At 37.5% G+C, this 18,865-nt stretch overlaps 3 protein-coding genes across 4 annotated transcripts; all 3 read left to right on the top strand.

The window, feature by feature from the left end:
• The first annotated feature begins 2,016 nt into the window (after positions 1-2,016).
• On the top strand, positions 2,017-4,265 carry LOC132192214 (L-type lectin-domain containing receptor kinase IV.1-like). The gene has a single exon (XM_059607487.1). It carries the CDS (start codon positions 2,148-2,150, stop codon positions 4,149-4,151), a length of 2,004 nt encoding a protein of 667 aa, XP_059463470.1. The 5' UTR covers positions 2,017-2,147; the 3' UTR covers positions 4,152-4,265.
• A 1,604-nt stretch (positions 4,266-5,869) lies between these two features.
• On the top strand, positions 5,870-10,440 carry LOC132191273 (L-type lectin-domain containing receptor kinase IV.1-like). 2 transcript variants are annotated; one of them, XM_059606220.1, is made up of 4 exons: positions 5,870-6,250; positions 6,657-6,800; positions 8,127-9,078; positions 9,151-10,440. In XM_059606220.1, exons 3-4 carry the CDS (start codon positions 8,238-8,240, stop codon positions 10,233-10,235), a joined length of 1,926 nt encoding a protein of 641 aa, XP_059462203.1. In that variant the 5' UTR covers positions 5,870-6,250; positions 6,657-6,800; positions 8,127-8,237; the 3' UTR covers positions 10,236-10,440. The 2 variants fall into 2 exon arrangements, with proteins under 2 accessions (XP_059462203.1, XP_059462201.1); XM_059606218.1 differs by having other exon boundaries at positions 8,127-10,440.
• Positions 10,441-13,735: 3,295 nt separating this feature from the next.
• LOC132192029 (L-type lectin-domain containing receptor kinase IV.1-like) lies at positions 13,736-15,945 on the top strand. The gene is made up of 2 exons (XM_059607213.1): positions 13,736-14,704; positions 14,780-15,945. The coding sequence occupies exons 1-2, from the start codon at positions 13,852-13,854 to the stop codon at positions 15,853-15,855; spliced, it is 1,929 nt and encodes a 642-aa protein (XP_059463196.1). The 5' UTR covers positions 13,736-13,851; the 3' UTR covers positions 15,856-15,945.
• Positions 15,946-18,865: the final 2,920 nt, after the last annotated feature.

The following is an 18,865-nucleotide window of genomic DNA, read 5'->3' as shown; positions in this document are numbered from 1 at the left end:
ATCCGGAAAATTCAAATTGGTGAGAGCACTTTGTGGCATTTACAAAGTGTATAGAGTTTTTATTTATTGGGTATTTAAGATGGACAGATGAGTGGGGTATACAAGGGGCTAAGGGCTTGGGTTTAGGATATTAAACTTGAGCGGTTCAGGCTTGTACCATTGTACTCAATATTTCTCAATAGTAAAGAAGGAGACCGGATCACGCCCCGTAGATGTAGGCATATTGCCGAACCACGTAAACTCTTTGTGTACTCGTGTGTTTTCTTTTCAAACTTGTATTTCGCATAAAGGTCCGGTAAAAAATTGGTTACCAATAAAATATCAATTTTCCCAACACATAGAGGTGCAAAGGTTGTTATTCAAGAATGGTGACTGATTTGCTACTTCAAATCAGCCGCCAACATATTTTTTGAAGTGATACGCAAATATGACTAGTGTTTTTACAGTGGTTGTTACATATTTTTTTAACAATACTTAATTAAGCTAAATCCAGTCATCTTCAAATGCATGATCAAAACAATGGTAGCATTTGAGTTGGGCCTGCCCCTTCGACAGATTGAAGAATTAGAGTTGGGTCAAGACCCACCATTCGGCTCAAAAGAGTAATCAAATTGTTTAGAAGTGATGCTGCTTCCGTGACAACGAGGTTTGCTACTCGATGAATGTTATGCTTATAAACAAATTTTACAATATGATTAGAAATGAGATAAATTCAACTTTTGAAAAGCCCAATCATATTGTGTTACATTGTATTATAAAGGTTTTTTTTTTTTTTTGGGTGTAAAATATGTTTATAAGCCTAACATTTTTCTTGCTGTTCTAAATGAATCTAATTACTATAAAGAAAATCTAAGGTTATGGGTTCAAGCGGAGAGTGTGATGTCTACCACCACGGGGCCAGGCATGCCCACTTGACAAATTCAAATGCGGAATGGTCTGCATAGAAAAACGGGCACTGGATCCGTGGCTGCTACTTAAAATCAGCCACAGATAAAATGCGGAATGGTCTGCATAGTCGCAAAGGTTGTTCTTCAAAGAATGGCGGCTGATCGTGTGGCTGCTACTTTGAATTCAAATCAGCCTCCAACATTCAACGACTATATGGATGGAACATATATATTACCTACTATCTTAGTATTTAAGTATTGATCTTTATAATCAGAGATTCTGCCAAAAAAAAAGAGTGAAAGAAAATGAGAGATCCCACAGAAAGACGTTGATATTTGGTAGTTTGTGGCGGCTAAAAATCGTTTTCTCGGGAAATTGGGCGAAACTTCGTGGGTGACACATGCATCCTGCTCTGAGTGCTCTCTATTGTTATAATGATGTAGATTTATTTATTTATTTTTCTAAGCAAATAAGGATAGGGTATAAGGGATAAAAAAACTGGAAAATAGTTGGGTTCCTCAACAACAATAGAATACAAAAAATACAAATAAATAGGAAATGAGCCAAAAAAAAATGATTAAATCATTTGGATCTTGGTTAATAGATCAAGAAATAGCACCATCGAAGTGGTATTTGAAGCAAGCCAAAGAACTAACCAACTTTGAAACAATAACACTCACCAAAAAGAGGTTAATGAATGAGAGGCACTGAATTCCCATTTGGATTCGTTGCAAGGGAGTAACGATCTCCAGTTAATGAAACAATCTTTACAAAAAGATCAAACTAAAGTAACTATGGGTGATTAAAACCCACAAAAGAACAAAAGAATAGAACAAACATAGATACAAGACATAAAACAAAGCAAAATACAAGAAAATAAGCAAAAAATCCCTCAACAGCAGCAATGGAGGAGCAAGATTCTTGGCCAGCACGCGTAAGCCACTCACCAGCGCGTAAGAATGATGTAAATTAGATAGCCAATAATTTTACTCTATCTTTTCCTTTGGTGAAAACAACTTATGAAGCAATAATTGTAGTAGTAGCTTTATAATTATATGTATAAAATAATATATCAAGTTACAAATACCAAGTTGTTGTTAACATAAAGCTTACAAATTGTACTTTTCTGATGAGTCACTTATATCTTTATGGTGCTTTGAAAATTGTTCAAATAGTTGATTTTTTTTATAGCAATAGATGGCATCAAATAACATATAAACTTGAAAGTAGAACTATGAAACCGTGAAAAGAGGGAGCGGATGCACAGTATAGCCATGTTCATGTCCAAGCTTGTATTGCTTCTGTCTCTCCTAATCAGCTTCGTATCCTCCGAAGATACCAGCTTCACCTTCGACGGGTTTAAGTCGGCAAATCTAAGCCTAGACGGCATAGCAGAAATCACTTCCACTGGCCTTTTGAAGCTCACTAATAATACAAACTTTCAAATGGGTCAGGCTTTCTACCCCAATCCAATAAGCTTCAGGAACTCGTCGAATGGCGCCGTTTCCTCCTTCTCTACGACTTTCGTCTTCGCTATCGTTTCTGAAGATGCCGCTTTGAGCGGTTATGGGCTTGCTTTCGTGATTGCTCCAACAAGAGGACTCCCGGCGGGTATTTTATCCAAGTTCCTTGGCCTTTTCAATACTACCAGCTTTGTTAATCCCAAGAATCAACTCGTTGGCGTAGAGCTCGATACAACCAAGAACCCAGAAATTGACGACATCAATGATAACCATGTTGGGATTGATATAAACGGGTTGCAGTCCGAGAGATCTGCTACAGCAGGATATTATGCTGATGACAATGGTGGGTTTAGGACCCTGAGCCTTAAAAGTGGGCAGCAAATGCAAGTTTGGCTGGAATACGATGGTGTCCAGAAGCAAATCAATGTTACTTTAGCTCCACTTGACGTCGGTAAACCCAAAATTCCGCTATTGTCTTTGTCCCGCGATCTTTCACCTATCATTGGCAACAACATGTATGTTGGCTTCTCGTCCGCAACTGGCGAGACCCTAGCGAACCATTATGTTCTGGCTTGGAGCTTTAAGATGAATGGCCAGGCTCCAGAACTTCTTCTCTCTCAAGTCCAGCTGCCTCCGATATTAGTCGGTATAGAGAGATCTAAATTTTTGACAATTGGGTTGCCTGTGATTATTGTTAGTTTAGCGTCGGTAGCAATTTCAGGTGTAATTTATGTCATAAGAAGGAAGAGGAAGTTCGAAGAATTGCTGGAAGACTGGGAGCTTGACTATGGGCCTCAGAGATTCAAATACAAAGATCTTTTTGTTGCCACAAAAGGATTTAGGGAGAAAGAGCAATTGGGCAAAGGTGGATTTGGTAAGGTCTATAGAGGTGTACTACCTACCTCCAAAATTGAGATTGCGGTGAAGAGGATCTCCCATGAATCAAGGCAGGGAATGAAAGAATTTGTTGCAGAAATTGCCAGCATGGGTCGGCTCCGCCACAGAAATTTAGTACCACTCTTGGGGTATTGCCGGCGAAAGAAAGAGCTGCTGTTGGTGTATGACTTCATGCCTAGTGGAAGCCTAGACAAGTACCTTTTTTACCAACCTACGCTCACTCTGTGCTGGAGCCAGAGATTTCGAGTAATAAAAGGTGTGGCCTCGGGGCTGTTTTATCTACACGAAGAATGGGAGCAAGTTGTTGTTCACAGAGATGTCAAGGCTAGTAATGTCTTGCTAGATGGTGAACTGAATGCTAGATTAGGAGACTTCGGTCTTGCAAGATTTTATGACCGTGGAACTGACCCTCAGACGACCCATGTGGTTGGAACCATTGGGTATATTGCGCCGGAGCTTACTCGAAGCGGCAAGGCCACTACAAGCACCGATGTGTTTGCCTTCGGAGCCTTTTTGCTTGAGGTGGCTTGTGGAAGAAGGCCAATAGAGCCACGGTGGCGAACAGAGGATGCCATTTTGGTTGATTGGGTGTTTTCTCAATTGAACCGAGGCGAAATTCTTGGGGCAAGGGATCCAAATTTGGGTGCAGATTATGTAGCAGAGGAAGTAGAGTTGGTATTGAAACTTGGGTTGCTCTGCTCTCATTCAGAGCCTGCAGCTAGGCCAAGCATGCGCCAAGTTGTGCAGTTCTTGGAGGGGGGTATTCCTCTTCCAGAGTTACCGTCGGTTGGTCTTTATGCCAGCGGTTTAACGTTCGCCATGTCTTATCCGGTGGCTCCTATGGACAATGCGTTCACGCCTTTATCTTCTATTGCAGACTCGCTTCTCTTGGAGGGTCGCTGATTCTTAAAGTTTTTGTTACCCATTGTAAGTTTGTTTGTAACCATTAAAGTGTGATTTTTTGGAATGATCAACTATAATTTATTTCTTTAAGGTTGTGCAGCATATGTATGGACATGGGCCTCTCTGATCATATATTTTGCAACTTTGCATGCTTCTATATCCGTCGAAATAGATGTATTGGGAGGATAATAATTCATTAGCGTTTTGGATTCATACTGAAAGCCATTATTAAGGAATGGATTTCACCCCTTGAAAAAAAAAAGTACTTATATTCATGTCCTGTGATGGAGATTAGACTTTTACATACGTATTATACAGCATGAACAGAAAAGGGTATAAGGTAATCAACAATAGATGTTTTATAAAATGTTTCTCACACTTTGTGTTGAGATATCAGCTTGTATTTATATGTGTCATATACAGTAGACTACAATGATAAATACAAAATTCAAAATAGCTTTCCTATCCTATTTCTATCACGATATTGAGCTGCTGCATTATCTTGAAGTGCTGGATTTGAGTTGCTGCTTCTATCTGCATTATCTTTAGGAGTAGATATCAAATGTCCAACTATTTGATTATCTGCTCTTATATGCCCCTGCATACTAAACTGTAATGGAAGTGAAATCTTGTAGACAAAAGAGGCTTGGTAAACACGTCTGCTAGATTGTCTTTCCTGAGAATAAACTGAATCAAAAGATTCTTGGCGGCAATATAATCAAGCACAAAGTGAGAGTCTATTTCAATAATTCAATATGTTTTGTTCCGGCATGAAAAGTTGAATTCGCAGTCAAATATGTGGCTCCAATATTGTCACACTATGTAGCTTGGCAGCGGCATTGACAAGGGACCGATACTCAATTCAGTGTTGAGTTAGCAATAGTCTTTTATTTCTTAGAGCTCTATGAGATTAGATTAAAGCCAAGATAAATACAGTAGCCGCTAGTGGATTTGCAATTATCGGGACAGCCAACCCAATCCGCATTAGAGAAGGCATGAAATGCAGAAAAAGAAGAACAATTTTTACCCACAAATTGTATACTAATGATAAAATTAACTTTGATTCTAATTAATTGTAGGTAAAAGAAAGGAACCCTCTAAAGAGCATGTGGTATTTGAAATTAACATCACAAAACAACACACCATACATCTTATTAGCTACTTGCTTAATCATAAATTGTTTATCCACCTTATAAAATGTAAGTTTTTAAAGAATATCATTTAATGCATTTGTTTTAAAATAAGAAATTATAATTTTCCTTATGATTGATTTAAAAATAAATCAAGAAAATACGAATGGGGTATTAAATTTTCAATTAAAGCAGATAGTATGTGGAGATACGATTAAAAAAGAAAACAAAAATACTAAATCAAGTCTAAGAGTAAGTTTTTTTTTTTTTTTTTTTTTTTTTAAAAAAAAAAAATACTAAACGCAGATCAGAATATATCACATTATAAATTGAGGTCTTGAAAATCAAAATGGAAAAAAAAAATACAAGATTTCTTACCTGATGTTCTATATTTATCTTCTTTTCACTTTGAAAGACCTTTACTACGAATACTGATATAATAATAATATTTTTTCCTAAGAAAACAGGAAACGAATAATCCAACAGCCCGTAACGAGTCGGATCCACTCGGACCGCCCCGGATAATTGCGTAGAGAAAGACCGAATACCCAGTCGGATGGGCTAACCCTTGGACCTTTCACTTTCAGAGTTTGGTAGAGAAAGATCGAATACCCAAATTACAAAGCGTGATATTGCCGCTTCACATTTGGATTCTTTGACTGGGAATTGGGATTCGATCATTCATCAAAGAAATGCCGGTGAGAGTGGTGGAGAGCTCTGCACCTTCCCAAGTTTCAGATATTTCGCTTTCCTTCAAAAATAATTGCAATAGAATAATGTTCAGTGCCAGATTTAGGGCTTCGTTTGTTGCCTAGAAAATACCGGAAATTTATTTGAAATTCACAGCTTGGCCTCGTCAAAAAGGTTTTTTTGTTTGTGGGTCTAATCTATATGTTCATGCTTAATTGTGAAGGCGCGAGTTGTGGAGAGACATTACCACAAGTATGCTCACTTTTGAGTGTTGGACAGGTTAATCTTCGACCCCTTTTATTTTATTTTTTGGGTTCCTTCTGTAAAGGTAGTTACTTTTGTTTACAACAATTACTTGCTAGTGACCCTGCTACATATATGGCTGCATATGATTAGTTGCCTAATAGATATTGAGCCTAATGAGTATCATATATGGGGTTATGTAGTCAACACATAAGCTAAGACTTTAGTGATCTTCAGTGTCATTGCTAGGTGATCATATATCTCTTTACAATTTTGGACAAAGATGGTCAGGTTTTCTTTCTTTGGTCATTTGAAGTGAGAACATAAAGCTGCATATTTTACTACTCTGATGAAACGTTTTAAGTTCTCGATCGAAAATTTATAATTTTGCATCAGAAGTGGATGAGTTTCGGTTTATCCTCACAGTTTAATTTTGTCACAGGCCTTCTCTGGTACTCAGAATGTTTCTAGCCTACAGAAAGATGAAGCATGGAGAGTTAACGTTCGAATACAGGGATGTGACCTTGAACATGGGTATCTATGTGGGACCATGGAAGCTCTCAATGTGCCTATGGCAGACACACCAGTAAGCAGTTCCTTCTTCTTCTTTTTTGTTTAGGATATTTCCTTTTTTTTGTCTGTGCTGTGTTGATATATAGAGGATAAATACTGAAAAAAAAAATGTTGTAAATGTTATAGCGCAATGAAAGAATGAGGCAGCTTCTGGGTTTGTTTAAACTTCTGACTGCTGGCATTATTGCCAGAATAGGTTAGTGCTACTTTGATAAGAGGCACCTAATCAAGAGGTTTCTTTCCCCACTGGCCTTTTCAATGTTCTCATTGTTGCATGTTTCTTTGTAATCCAAAATTTACTTTAAAAAAACTATACTACATGGGCATATTCACCTAATTGATTGTGATCGTACATATAATCTTCATCTTCTTTGGTTGCAGCAGCCATGAAATTAGCTGCGCCCAGAATTTTCAAAACTTCACATCTCCATTTTCATTTGCTATGACTCAAGTTCTAAAGGTTACAAGCTTTACAATCCAAATTCTGGCAAAGTTGTAATTAGTAGAGATGTGAAGTTTGATGAATAAGACTTTTGGGATTAGAGCATTCAAGAGGAAGAAAAATATGAATTATTCCCTTCTCTCTCTTGAAGAAGAGTCAAGAAATGAATAGCCCACTACACATTCTCCATCTCCAACAAATTCTAGTACACCCCCATGGAGCCTAGGGGGTGGCCGAGCCACCCCCAAATGGCCAAGAGCCACCCCCAATTTTTTTTTTTTTTTTTTTTTTTTTAAATACATTTTTTTTTTTAATTTTAAAAAAAAAATTAAGTAGGTGCCACGTGTCAACATTTGATTGGTCCACGTGGTTTTCCGTTAAGTCAACTGACGGAGGGCTAACTTAGTCTATTATCAAAATCACAGGGACCTCATGTGATAAAAATGAAACCCTAGGGGGGTAAAAATAAAGTTTCGAAACCCCATGAGGTATTTAGTATTTAACCTCAAAAAAGAAGAAGAAAGTAATAAGACAATAAGTGTAGGCTGTGTTTACGTGTAGCTTTTTTTCTTTTTTCTTTTTTAATTTTTAATTTTAAAAAAACCCTAGCTGACTTTAAGTGGAAGAAGTCTCCCTTAATTTTTTTTTTTTTTTCTTCTAAAACTCTAGCCCACTTTTAAGTCTTTAAATAAGTATAGTATATATTATATTCAGAAGAATCAAAACTCTTATTTGTAATTAGTATTAGCGGTTCAACAAAATGCAATTTGAGAATATTTTTTTTTCATCCTATTCAAAACCTTCAACAATTTAAATCATTTTTTTGGAGACAGAGAGGTATGTAAATAAATTTTTACAATGATTGAGTTTTTATATTTAGATTTAATACCTGTGTAGACCTAACTACCCAAATCAATGGATGATTTAATTTTGTGAGGAATTCAATATTTTGAGCTTTCAAAGCAGTGCGGCAGGGGCTCATTTGAAGTCTGACTTCCGAGGGAGCGGATGCAAAATAAAGGCATGTTGTCCAAACTAGTATTGCTTCTGCCTCTCCTAATTAGCTTAGTAGCCTCCAAAGATACCAGCTTCACCTTCGTCAGGTTTACATCGGCAAATGTAAGCCTAGACGGCATAGCCAGAATCACTTCTGCGGGCCCTTTAAAGCTCACTGATACAGAACGTCAACAAAAGGGTCATGCTTTCTACCCCAATCCAATAAACTTCAAGAACTCGTCCAATGATACCGCTTCCTCTACTACCTTTGTATTTGCTATCATTTCTGAATATCCCACTTTGAGCGGTCATGGAATTGCTTTTGTGATTGCTCCCACAAGAGGGCTCCCAGGAGCTCTGCCAAGCCAGTACCTTGGGCTTTTCAATGGCAGCAACGACGGTAATGCCTCCAACCATGTTTTCGCCGTAGAGCTCGATACCATCCAGAGCAGCGAGTTTGCTGACATCAATGATAACCATGTTGGGATTAATATAAATGGCTTGAAGTCCGAGACATCTGCTGGCGCAGGATATTATGCTGATGACAATGGTGAGTTTAAGACCCTGAGCCTTATAAGTGGTCAGCAAATGCAAGTTTGGTTGGAATACGATGGTGTCCAGAAGAAAATCGAGGTCACTTTGGCTCCTCTTAATGTCGAAAAACCCAAAACTCCGCTACTGTCTTTGTCGCATGATCTTTCACCAATCATTGAAGAGAACATGTATATTGGCTTCTCGTCCTCAACTGGCTCGGTCCTAACCGCACATTATCTTCTTGGTTGGAGATTTAAGATGAATGACGAGGCTCCAGAACTTCTCATCTCTCAAGTTCAGCTGCCTCCGATATTAGGAGGTAATCATATAGAAAGATCGAAATTTTTTATAATTGGGTTGCCTATAATAATTGTTAGTTTCGTCTTGGTAGCAATTTCAGGTGTAGTTTATGTCATAAGAAGGAAGAGGAAGTTTGCAGAATTGCTGGAAGACTGGGAACTTGACTATGGGCCTCAGAGATTCAAATACAAAGATCTTTTTGTTGCCACAAAAGGATTTAGGGAGAAAGAGCTATTGCGTAGGGGTGGATTTGGTAAGGTGTATAGAGGTGTACTACCTACCTCCAATATTGAGATTGCGGTGAAGAGGGTTTCCCATGAATCAAGGCAGGGAATAAAAGAATTCGTTACAGAAATTGTGAGTCTGGGTCGGCACCGCCACAGGAATTTAGTACCACTCTTGGGGTATTACCGCCGACAGAAAGAGCTGCTTCTGGTGTATGACTACATGGCCTGTGGAAGCCTAAACAAGTACCTCTATTACCAACCTGAGCTCACTCTGGGCTGGAGCCAGAGATTTGGAATAATAAAAGGTGTGGCATCGGGGCTGTTTTATCTACACGAAGAATGGGAGCAAGTTGTTGTTCACAGAGATGTCAAGGCAAGTAATGTCATGCTTGATGGTGAACTGAATGCCAGATTAGGAGACTTCGGTCTTGCAATATTTTATGACCGTGGAAGTGACCCTCAAACGACCCATGTGGTTGGAACCGTTGGGTATATTGCGCCAGAGCATACTCGAAGCGGCAAGGCCACAACAAGCACAGATGTGTTTGCCTTCGGGGCCTTTTTACTTGAGGTAGCTTGTGGAAGAAGACCTATAGAGCCACGGTGGCGAACAGAGGATATCATTTTGGTTGATTGCGTGCTTTCTCATTGGAACCGAGGCGAAATTCTTGGGGCAAAGGATCCAAATTTGGGTACAGATTATGTAGCAGAAGAAGTGGAGTTGGTATTGAAACTTGGGTTGCTGTGCTCCAATTCAGAGCCTTCAGCTAGGCCAAGCATGCGCCAAGTTATTCAGTTCTTGGAGGGGGATGTTCCTCTTCCAGAGTTACCTTTGGTTGGTCTTTGTGCCAGCGGCTTAACGTTTGCCATGACTTATCCGTCTCCTGTGGACATTGCGATCATGCCTTTGTCTTCCGTCGCAGATTCGCTTCTCTCGGGGGGTCGTTGATTCGATCTTAAAGTGTTTGTTACCCATTGTGAGTCTGTTTGTAACCATTTGAGTATATGATTTTTTGGAATGATCCAACTAAAATTTGTTTCTTCAAGGTTGTGCGGTATATGTATGAACATGGGCCTTCCTCTTATCATACATTTTGCAACTTTGCATGCTCTAACATCCGGCGAAATAGATGCATTGGGAGGAAAATAATTCATTAACGTTTTGGATTCATATTGGATGCCATCATTAAGGAGTGGATTTCACCCCTAGAAAAAAAGAAGATAAAAAAAGGTACACACACACACACACACACACACACACATATATATATATATATATATATATATATATATATATCATGTCCGGGGATGGGGATTAGAGCTTTAGATACACTAACCCATAAAGCGCTGGTTTTTGTCCTAAATTCTTAGCAAGAAATCTTAGGCTAACAAGGCCAATGCATACCACACAAAATTGCATCTCAAAGCACATTACAAATAGGGAAGCAAAAAACAATTTTTTTCTAAAAACAATTATACTATCAATTTATAATAAAAGAAAATTAGATTTAAACTAAGGATAAAGGATAATATTTTAATACAAGATTTCAAAGGATGAAAAAAGTCATGATGACCCATACCAAGTTACCAACCCCCTTCCAGGTCTGTCTCTGGGTTTGGATAATTGATTGATTATTTTCTTGAACCTAATAATCATAAGATTTGCCATATCAACTCACTCCTTTGGTGAATCTGTGTTATCCATCCATGGCTAAATTCAATATAAAAGATGTTCAATAGTTCTTCTTGGTAGTAGATTGGTGTCCACAACTTTAAACGGTGTAGAATAGTCGTGATGAATATCTAGATATTCCACTGCGCGCAATGTCAATGTTAATTAAGCACCAAATGGCGACGACTTTGACAAGATTGTCATGCAATGCATGTGCAACAAAGTCTTCTTCTGGCTTTAGAATGCCGTGTACGACTGTGTAGAAATAGGCATGATGGAGATATTCAAATGCAATGTTTCAAGGACAATTGGAAAATTGTTGTGAGAATACTACCACTTTCTAGGAATTTTGTTAGGTTTTCAAAAGAAAGTTAGATGTAGAGCCCATTGTAAATATTACGCTTAGCACCAAGGGTCTAAATTTGCTAACCATCATCAATAGAAACAGAAGGAGGACCTCAAATGTCATAATAAATTAGATCCAAAACTTTTTCCGAATGTAAAAGGGATAAATAAAATGGCAATTTGTGACTTTTATAGCCAATAGACAAGAATCACAACTAACAACAGGTTTATTACAATTGATTGTTATTAGAAAATAGGATCTGACGAACAAATTGAAGGGAAAGATGTCCAACACACCAGTGCCATATGTTCACTAGCTAGGCCGGTGCGACCGAAAATAATAGTCATAAAAAAAATATATATATATTCTGTTCGACCAAAAAAGTTTTATTAATTTCTATAAAATGGTTTTTCTTTTATAAATCGTAAACTATTTTTTTGAGTTAGAGTTTTTAATTCTAAAACTACTAGACCACCGCCAGAACCTCATGCGGACCTCCACCGGAATCCCCTTCGATCTCTTCCGGAACCTTGCAAGAACCTCGCCGGACCATCACCAAACCACTTTTGGAACCCTGTTGGAACTCAAATTTTTAGCTTAATTTTTTAAAAGTTAATATTTTTATGTTGTTAATAAAAATTGATTTTTAGAAGTTAATATATATGATTGAATGAAAATATAAAATAAGTGCTTTGGTCCTCTCAAGGGGCCCGCATAAAGCGGTTTCAGAAGCAACTTTCACCCGGTAACGTTCGTACGTAGAAGCTTGGAGCCTTAATTTGTTGGGAGTTATTTTCTTAGTTCTGTCATGATCCGAAACAAGAACATAATGAGAGGGAGGCACGAACACCTTCACCAAAGCGGAAGGGATGGAGATTAGAGTTTTACGTGTCTTAAATTCTTAGTAAGAAATTTGAAGTTAAAGCCTTTTTTTAATTTTACAAACCTATACCATTTCCCACTTAAATCTAACCAGTGCTAGTGTAAAGATTCCCAGTTGAGTTTGAAGGATGAAGAAGTGTGAAAGAAAGTAAGGAAATCCAGCATATGCTAAATGCTAATCACCTTGGATTGGACTTAGGTGTCGGTCCAGATTTAATTCCACTATGTTTTTTTTCATGAAAAACTTAAAATTAAATCTTAAAAAAGTTACAACATATTTTGTAACGTCTCAGTTCTATATTGGAAAGAGATGAACAACCCACATAGTGTTGATAATGGCTCAAATTGTCAACAAGTGTGAAGATAATTGCTGAAAAATATTAATATTCAAGTTAGTGGGCCCAAGTCCTATTTATCTATAAGAGGATAATGTTAGTTTTAAAAGGAGTTCAAGAACAACTTGAAATTGGATTTCTGGAGAAGACGTGTGTGGGTAAACATGTAGACCGCAATGTTTATCTTCATCATGGAAATTAAAGACTTTGTATTCATGATGGTTTTGTTTTTCCAGCAGCAATTGGATTAAAATTATTCTTCTATTTTTCATAATTAAGCATCTATAATAGGACATGTAGTCCTTGAGTGAGATCATCCGAAAAATCTAAATTGGTGAGAGCACTTTGTGGTATTTACAAAGTGTACAGAGTTTTTATTTACTTGGTATTTGAGAGGGACAGTTGAGTGGGGTATACAAGGGATTAATGGCTTGGGTTTGGGATATTAAACTTGAGCGGTTCAGGCTTGTATCATAATACTCAATATTTCTCAATAATAAAGAAGGAGACCGGATCACGACCCGTAGATATAGGCATATTGTCGAACCACGTAAACGCTTTATGGACATGTGTGTGTTTTCGTGTATTTTCTTTCCAAACTTGCCTTTCGCATAAAGGTCCGGTGGAAAATTGGTTTCTAATAAAATATCAATTTTCCCAACACATAGAGGTGCAAAGGTTGTTATTCAAGAATGGCGACTGATCTGCTACTTCAAATCAGCCTCCAACATTTAACGACTATATGGATGGAACATATTACCTACTATCTTAGCATTTAAGTATTAATCTTTATAGTCAGAGATTCGCCGGAAAAGAAGAGTGAAAGAAAATGAGAGATCCCACATAAAAACGTTGATATTTGGAAGTTTGAGGCGGCTAAAAATGGTTTTCTCGGCAAATTGGGCGAAACTTCGTGGGTGACTTAAGGATTATGGTAGCGAATGCGCAAACACATCCTGATCTGAGTCATCTCTATTGTAATAATGATGTAGATTAGATAGCCAATAATTTTGCTCACTATTTTCATTGGTGAAAACGACTTATGAAGCAATAATTAATGGAGTAGTAGCTTTATAATTATATGTATGAAATAATTTCAAGTTACAAATCCCAAGTTGTTCTTAACATAAAGCTTACAATTGTTTTATGGATTGAAGTATTTACAAAAAAAAGAAAAAAGGCTAACAAATTGTACTTTTCTGATGAGTCACATATATCTTTATGGTGCTTTGAAAATTGTACAAATAGTTGATTTTGTTATAGCAATAGATGGCATCAAATACATATAAACTTGAAAGTAGTACTATGAAACCGTCAAAAGAGGAAGCGGATGCACAGTATAGCCATGTTCATGTCCAAGCTAGTATTGCTTCTGTCTCTCCTAATCAGGTTCGTATCATCCCAAGATACCAGCTTCACCTTCGTCGGGTTTAAGTCGGCAAATCTAAGCCTAGACGGCATAGCAGAAATGACTTCCACTGGCCTTTTGAAGCTCACTAATAATACAAACTTTCAAATGGGTCATGCTTTCTACCCCAATCCAATAAGCTTCAGGAACTCGTCGAATGGCTCCGTTTACTCCTTCTCTACGACTTTCGTCTTCGCTATCGTTTCTGAAGATGCCACTGAGAGCGGTCATGGGCTTGCTTTCGTGATTGCTCCAACAAGAGGACTCCCGGCAGGTAGTCCAGGCCAGTACCTTGGCCTTTTCAATTCTAACAACTCTGGTGATCCCAAGAATCAAGTCGTTGCCATAGAGCTCGATACATCCAGGAACCCAGAATTTGACGACATCAATAATAACCATGTTGGGATTGATATAAACGGGTTGAAGTCCGAAGAATCTGCTGGAGTGGGATATTATGCTGATGATGACAATGGTGGGTTTAGGACCCTGAGCCTTATAAGTGGGCAGCAAATGCAAGTTTGGGTGGAATACGATGGTGTCCAGAAGCAAATCAATGTTACTTTAGCTCCCCTTGATGTCAGTAAACCCAAAATTCCCCTATTGTCTTTGTCCCGCGATCTTTCACCTATCATTAGCAACAACATGTATGTTGGCTTCTCGTCCGCAACTGGCAAGCGCCTAGCGAACCATTATGCTCTGGCTTGGAGCTTTAAGATGAATGGCCAGGCTCCAGAACTTCTTTTCTCTCAAGTTCAGCTGCCTCCGATATTAGTAGGTAAACCGATATCTAAATTTTTGACAATTGGGTTGCCTGTGATAATTGTTAGTTTAGCGTCGGTAGCAATTTCAGGTGTAATTTATGTCATAAGAAGGAAGAGGAAGTTCGAAGAATTGCTGGAAGACTGGGAGCTTGACTATGGGCCTCAGAGATTCAAATACAAAGATCTTTTTGTTGCCACAAAAGGATTTAGGGAGAAAGAGCTATTGGGCAAAGGTGGATTTGGTAAGGTCTATAGAGGTGTACTAACTACCTCCAAAATTGAGATTGCGGTGAAGAGGATCTCCCATGAATCAAGGCAGGGAATGAAAGAATTTGTTGCAGAAATTGCCAGCATGGGTCGGCTCCGCCACAGAAATTTAGTACCACTCTTGGGGTATTGCCGGCGAAAGAAAGAGCTGCTGTTGGTGTATGACTTCATGCCTAGTGGAAGCCTAGACAAGTACCTTTTTTACCAACCTACGCTCACTCTGTGTTGGAGCCAGAGATTTCGAGTAATAAAAGGTGTGGCCTCGGGGCTGTTTTATCTACACGAAGAATGGGAGCAAGTTGTTGTTCACAGAGATGTCAAGGCTAGTAATGTCTTGCTAGATGGTGAACTGAATGCTAGATTAGGAGACTTCGGTCTTGCAAGATTTTATGACCGTGGAACTGACCCTCAGACGACCCATGTGGTTGGAACCATTGGGTATATTGCGCCGGAGCTTACTCGAAGCGGCAAGGCCACTACAAGCACCGATGTGTTTGCCTTCGGAGCCTTTTTGCTTGAGGTTGCTTGTGGAAGAAGGCCAGTAGAGCCACGGTGGCAAACAGAGGATGCCATTTTGGTTGATTGGGTGTTTTCTCACTGGAGCCGAGGCGAAATTCTTGGGGCAAGGGATTCAAATTTGGGTGCAGATTATGTAGCAGAGGAAGTAGAGTTGGTTTTGAAACTTGGGTTGCTCTGCTCTCATTCAGAGCCTGCAGCTAGGCCAAGCATGCGCCAAGTTGTGCAGTTTTTGGAGGGGGATTTTTGTCTTCCAGAGTTACCGTCGGTTGGCCTTTGTGCCAACGGCTTAACGTTTGCCATTTCTTCTTCGGCTCCTATGGACAATTTGTTCACGCCTTTGTCTTCTGTTGCAGACTCGCTTCTCTTGGAGGGTCGCTGATTCTTAAAGTATTTGCTACCCATTCTGAGTTTGTTTGTGATATAATGACGAACTACGTACAATTTATTTCTTTAAGGTTGTGCGGTATATGTAGACTTTTTTTTATTTATTTATTTATTTTTTTCAAATGGGTGAAATTCATTCCTTAATAATGGCTTCCAATATGAATCCAAAACACTAATGAATTATTTTCCTCACATTGCATCTATGTAGACGGATGTTAGAGCATGCAAAGTTGCAAAATATATGATCATAACAGGAAAGGAGATTTGAGGGGTTTTGCTTTTCCTCTTTTGTTTTTGGCTAATAGAATAAGGAAAGGGCACAATAGAGCAAAACACCGAAAAATGAGTGGACTACTCCCCAATACCATCCCTAAAATAATGTAAAAATTAAAATGAAGTACAGAAATACATACAAATTAAACATTGAAAATGGGACAAATAAGTGTTTCGGTCCTCTCAAGGAGGCCACATAAAGCAGTTTGAGGAGCAAAAAAAGAATCCCTGCTAGAAAACAGAAACAACCACTCAAAAGAAGTTAAAGTAAAAAATGCAATGTCATGATCTGAAACAGAAACAGAAGGAGAGGAGAGCACAAACACATTCCCCGAAGCTGTAGGGATGGAGATTAGAGTTTTAGATACAATAGCCTATTGTCTCAAATTCTTAATTAGTAAGAAATTTTAAGTTACAGTTACAATTAAGAATCTATTCTAATCAAACTTTTTCTACTTTGGCTACGTACTACAGAATTTGATTCTCGTCTAACAAAGACAAATCTCCCAATTTTGCATCGTATTCAAGATGCAACTAGTATCCTAAAATAGTTGACCATATCTACTCAAATTTCCTTATGTTGCCTTCACGAAATTTACTGTTTGGACCGCTTCACCCTCCAATGTGATTCTCCATACCCCAAGTCTCGACTAAATTAATTGGCATGCAACTATGGACACATGATATAAGAGGATGGACATTGGTGTCATAGTCTGAGATTGTAAGGTAATGGTGTTGGCTATTTTTGTCGGCTCCTAAGGACTTTATTATTGACCCTAGTAATGCAAAAGCTACAACCATGTTGAGAGTTGCTAAGTTTTGTGGCGAGCTGAGACACATACAGGTGGAATCGGAAGGTGACGTTCTTCAGATAACCGAGGCTCTACAGAAACATGATAGGAACTAAAACAGATATAGACATATGATTGAAGAGGCTAGTGGGATCGTAACTGGCTTACAGCACATAAAAAGGGGCACTGGATATGTGGCTTTTACCAATGACAAGTGGCAAACGTTTGACTCATTTAATTTTTGCCCATTGTTCTTCAAGAATGGCAGCTGATCGTGTGGCTGACACTTTAAATCAGCTTCCATCATTCAACGACCAATATTGAGCAAATTACTTGCAATCTTATCATTTAAGCTTTATAATTTTTTAAATCAGAGATTCCGTCCAGAGAAAACGAGAGAAAGAAAATGAGGGATCCGTCATCCGTTGATATTTCATTTCATTATTTTGTACTTTGTGGCGGCTGAAAATCGTTTGCCGACTATATATACTTCGTGAGTGACACATGGATTTAAGGGAGCCAAACTTAATTTGTCAAACTTAATAAGGTTCTTAGGTTTTATCTAAGTTTAGAATGTCTCTATAATTTTACTGTTAAAATTAATAGTTTGTCATCTGCTACATGTGTCTCATTTGACACGTCAATGTCCATCTCAAGTCTCAACACTCCAATGCAATGCCCCTCTAACGGATCCATCAAGAATTCAATGAAATAGATTGATTTTTTTTTTTTTTAATGAATGACTTAACACTTGTTAATGTGACATTGTATTGAAGTGTTCATGACGTGTCAAATGAAACATGTAGCAGATTACAAATCGTTAATTTTGACGATAAAATTACAAATTGACTTATTTTATATTTGGGCAAAATCTAAAGACTGAATTCTTAAAATTGAAGACTCAGTGACTAAATTTAAATTGAATAAAAACCAAAAAACTAAATATAATTTTTCCCTTTTATTTTTTATTTTTTATTTTTAATTATTATTAATATGTAGGGAATGAATAGTGATCATGCTCCTCAAAAGGGAGCCGGTTGGATGCTAAAAATTGAGTATTTATGCATTTTGGCACTTAAAGTAGGAATTTTATTAAAATAGAAAGCATTTAAAGTAGGAGTTTTATTAAAATAGAGTGCAGGATGAGAATGCTCTCCCTCCCTCTCTATCGTAATAATGATGTAGATTAGATAGCAAACAATTTTACTCACTTTTTTTTTTTTTTGAAAAACATATATATATATATATATATATATATATATATATATATATAAAAACTAAATAAACTAAATAAAAATACTTTATTCATTGTTCATTTTGGTTAATTTACAATATATCACCTTATATAAACTAACTACCACGTATTGAATAATAAATAAAAGATAAAAGAACAAAACCATAAGATAAAATAAAATAAAGACTTTATAAGAGTTCAACTACGAGATTGAAGGCGATAGAATTCAAAAATCCTGGACTCTTCTACTATCATTTGAACTTCAATCATGTCAACTCCATAGATAAGTGTAACACAAGCCACACACATGCATGACTTAATTTAGCTCAACACGACTTTAAGATGACTACTACTTTGACAATGGCGTTACAAATTAATCTAATAAAATGACATACGTTAAAAAAAACATATGAGAAGTACTATTAAAAAAAAAAAAGATGTGATAAACACATGCTATTATAAAACATGTGTTTCATAATTATTAAAAAAAACATGTAATTTTTACATGCTAAGGAACATATCCCACTTTGAATTTGCAATAAGTTCATTTGTAATAAATTTTTGTCCATTCAATTTGGGATGTCGACAAAACGGGACCTATTTTCTTCTATATATGTAAAGCAAGGCCACATTTCCTGGACTTAAAAGAAAGTGAAACTAAGAAGTAGTGAGAAGAGCGATTTATGCAAAAAAAAAAAAAAAAAAAA

The sequence above is a fragment of the Corylus avellana genome, chromosome ca9 (genome assembly GCF_901000735.1).
Source record: "Corylus avellana chromosome ca9, CavTom2PMs-1.0".
NCBI lineage: Eukaryota > Viridiplantae > Streptophyta > Magnoliopsida > Fagales > Betulaceae > Corylus > Corylus avellana.
The sequence above is the reverse complement of the archived record's forward strand: the minus strand, read 5'-3'. Positions and strand labels throughout refer to the sequence as shown.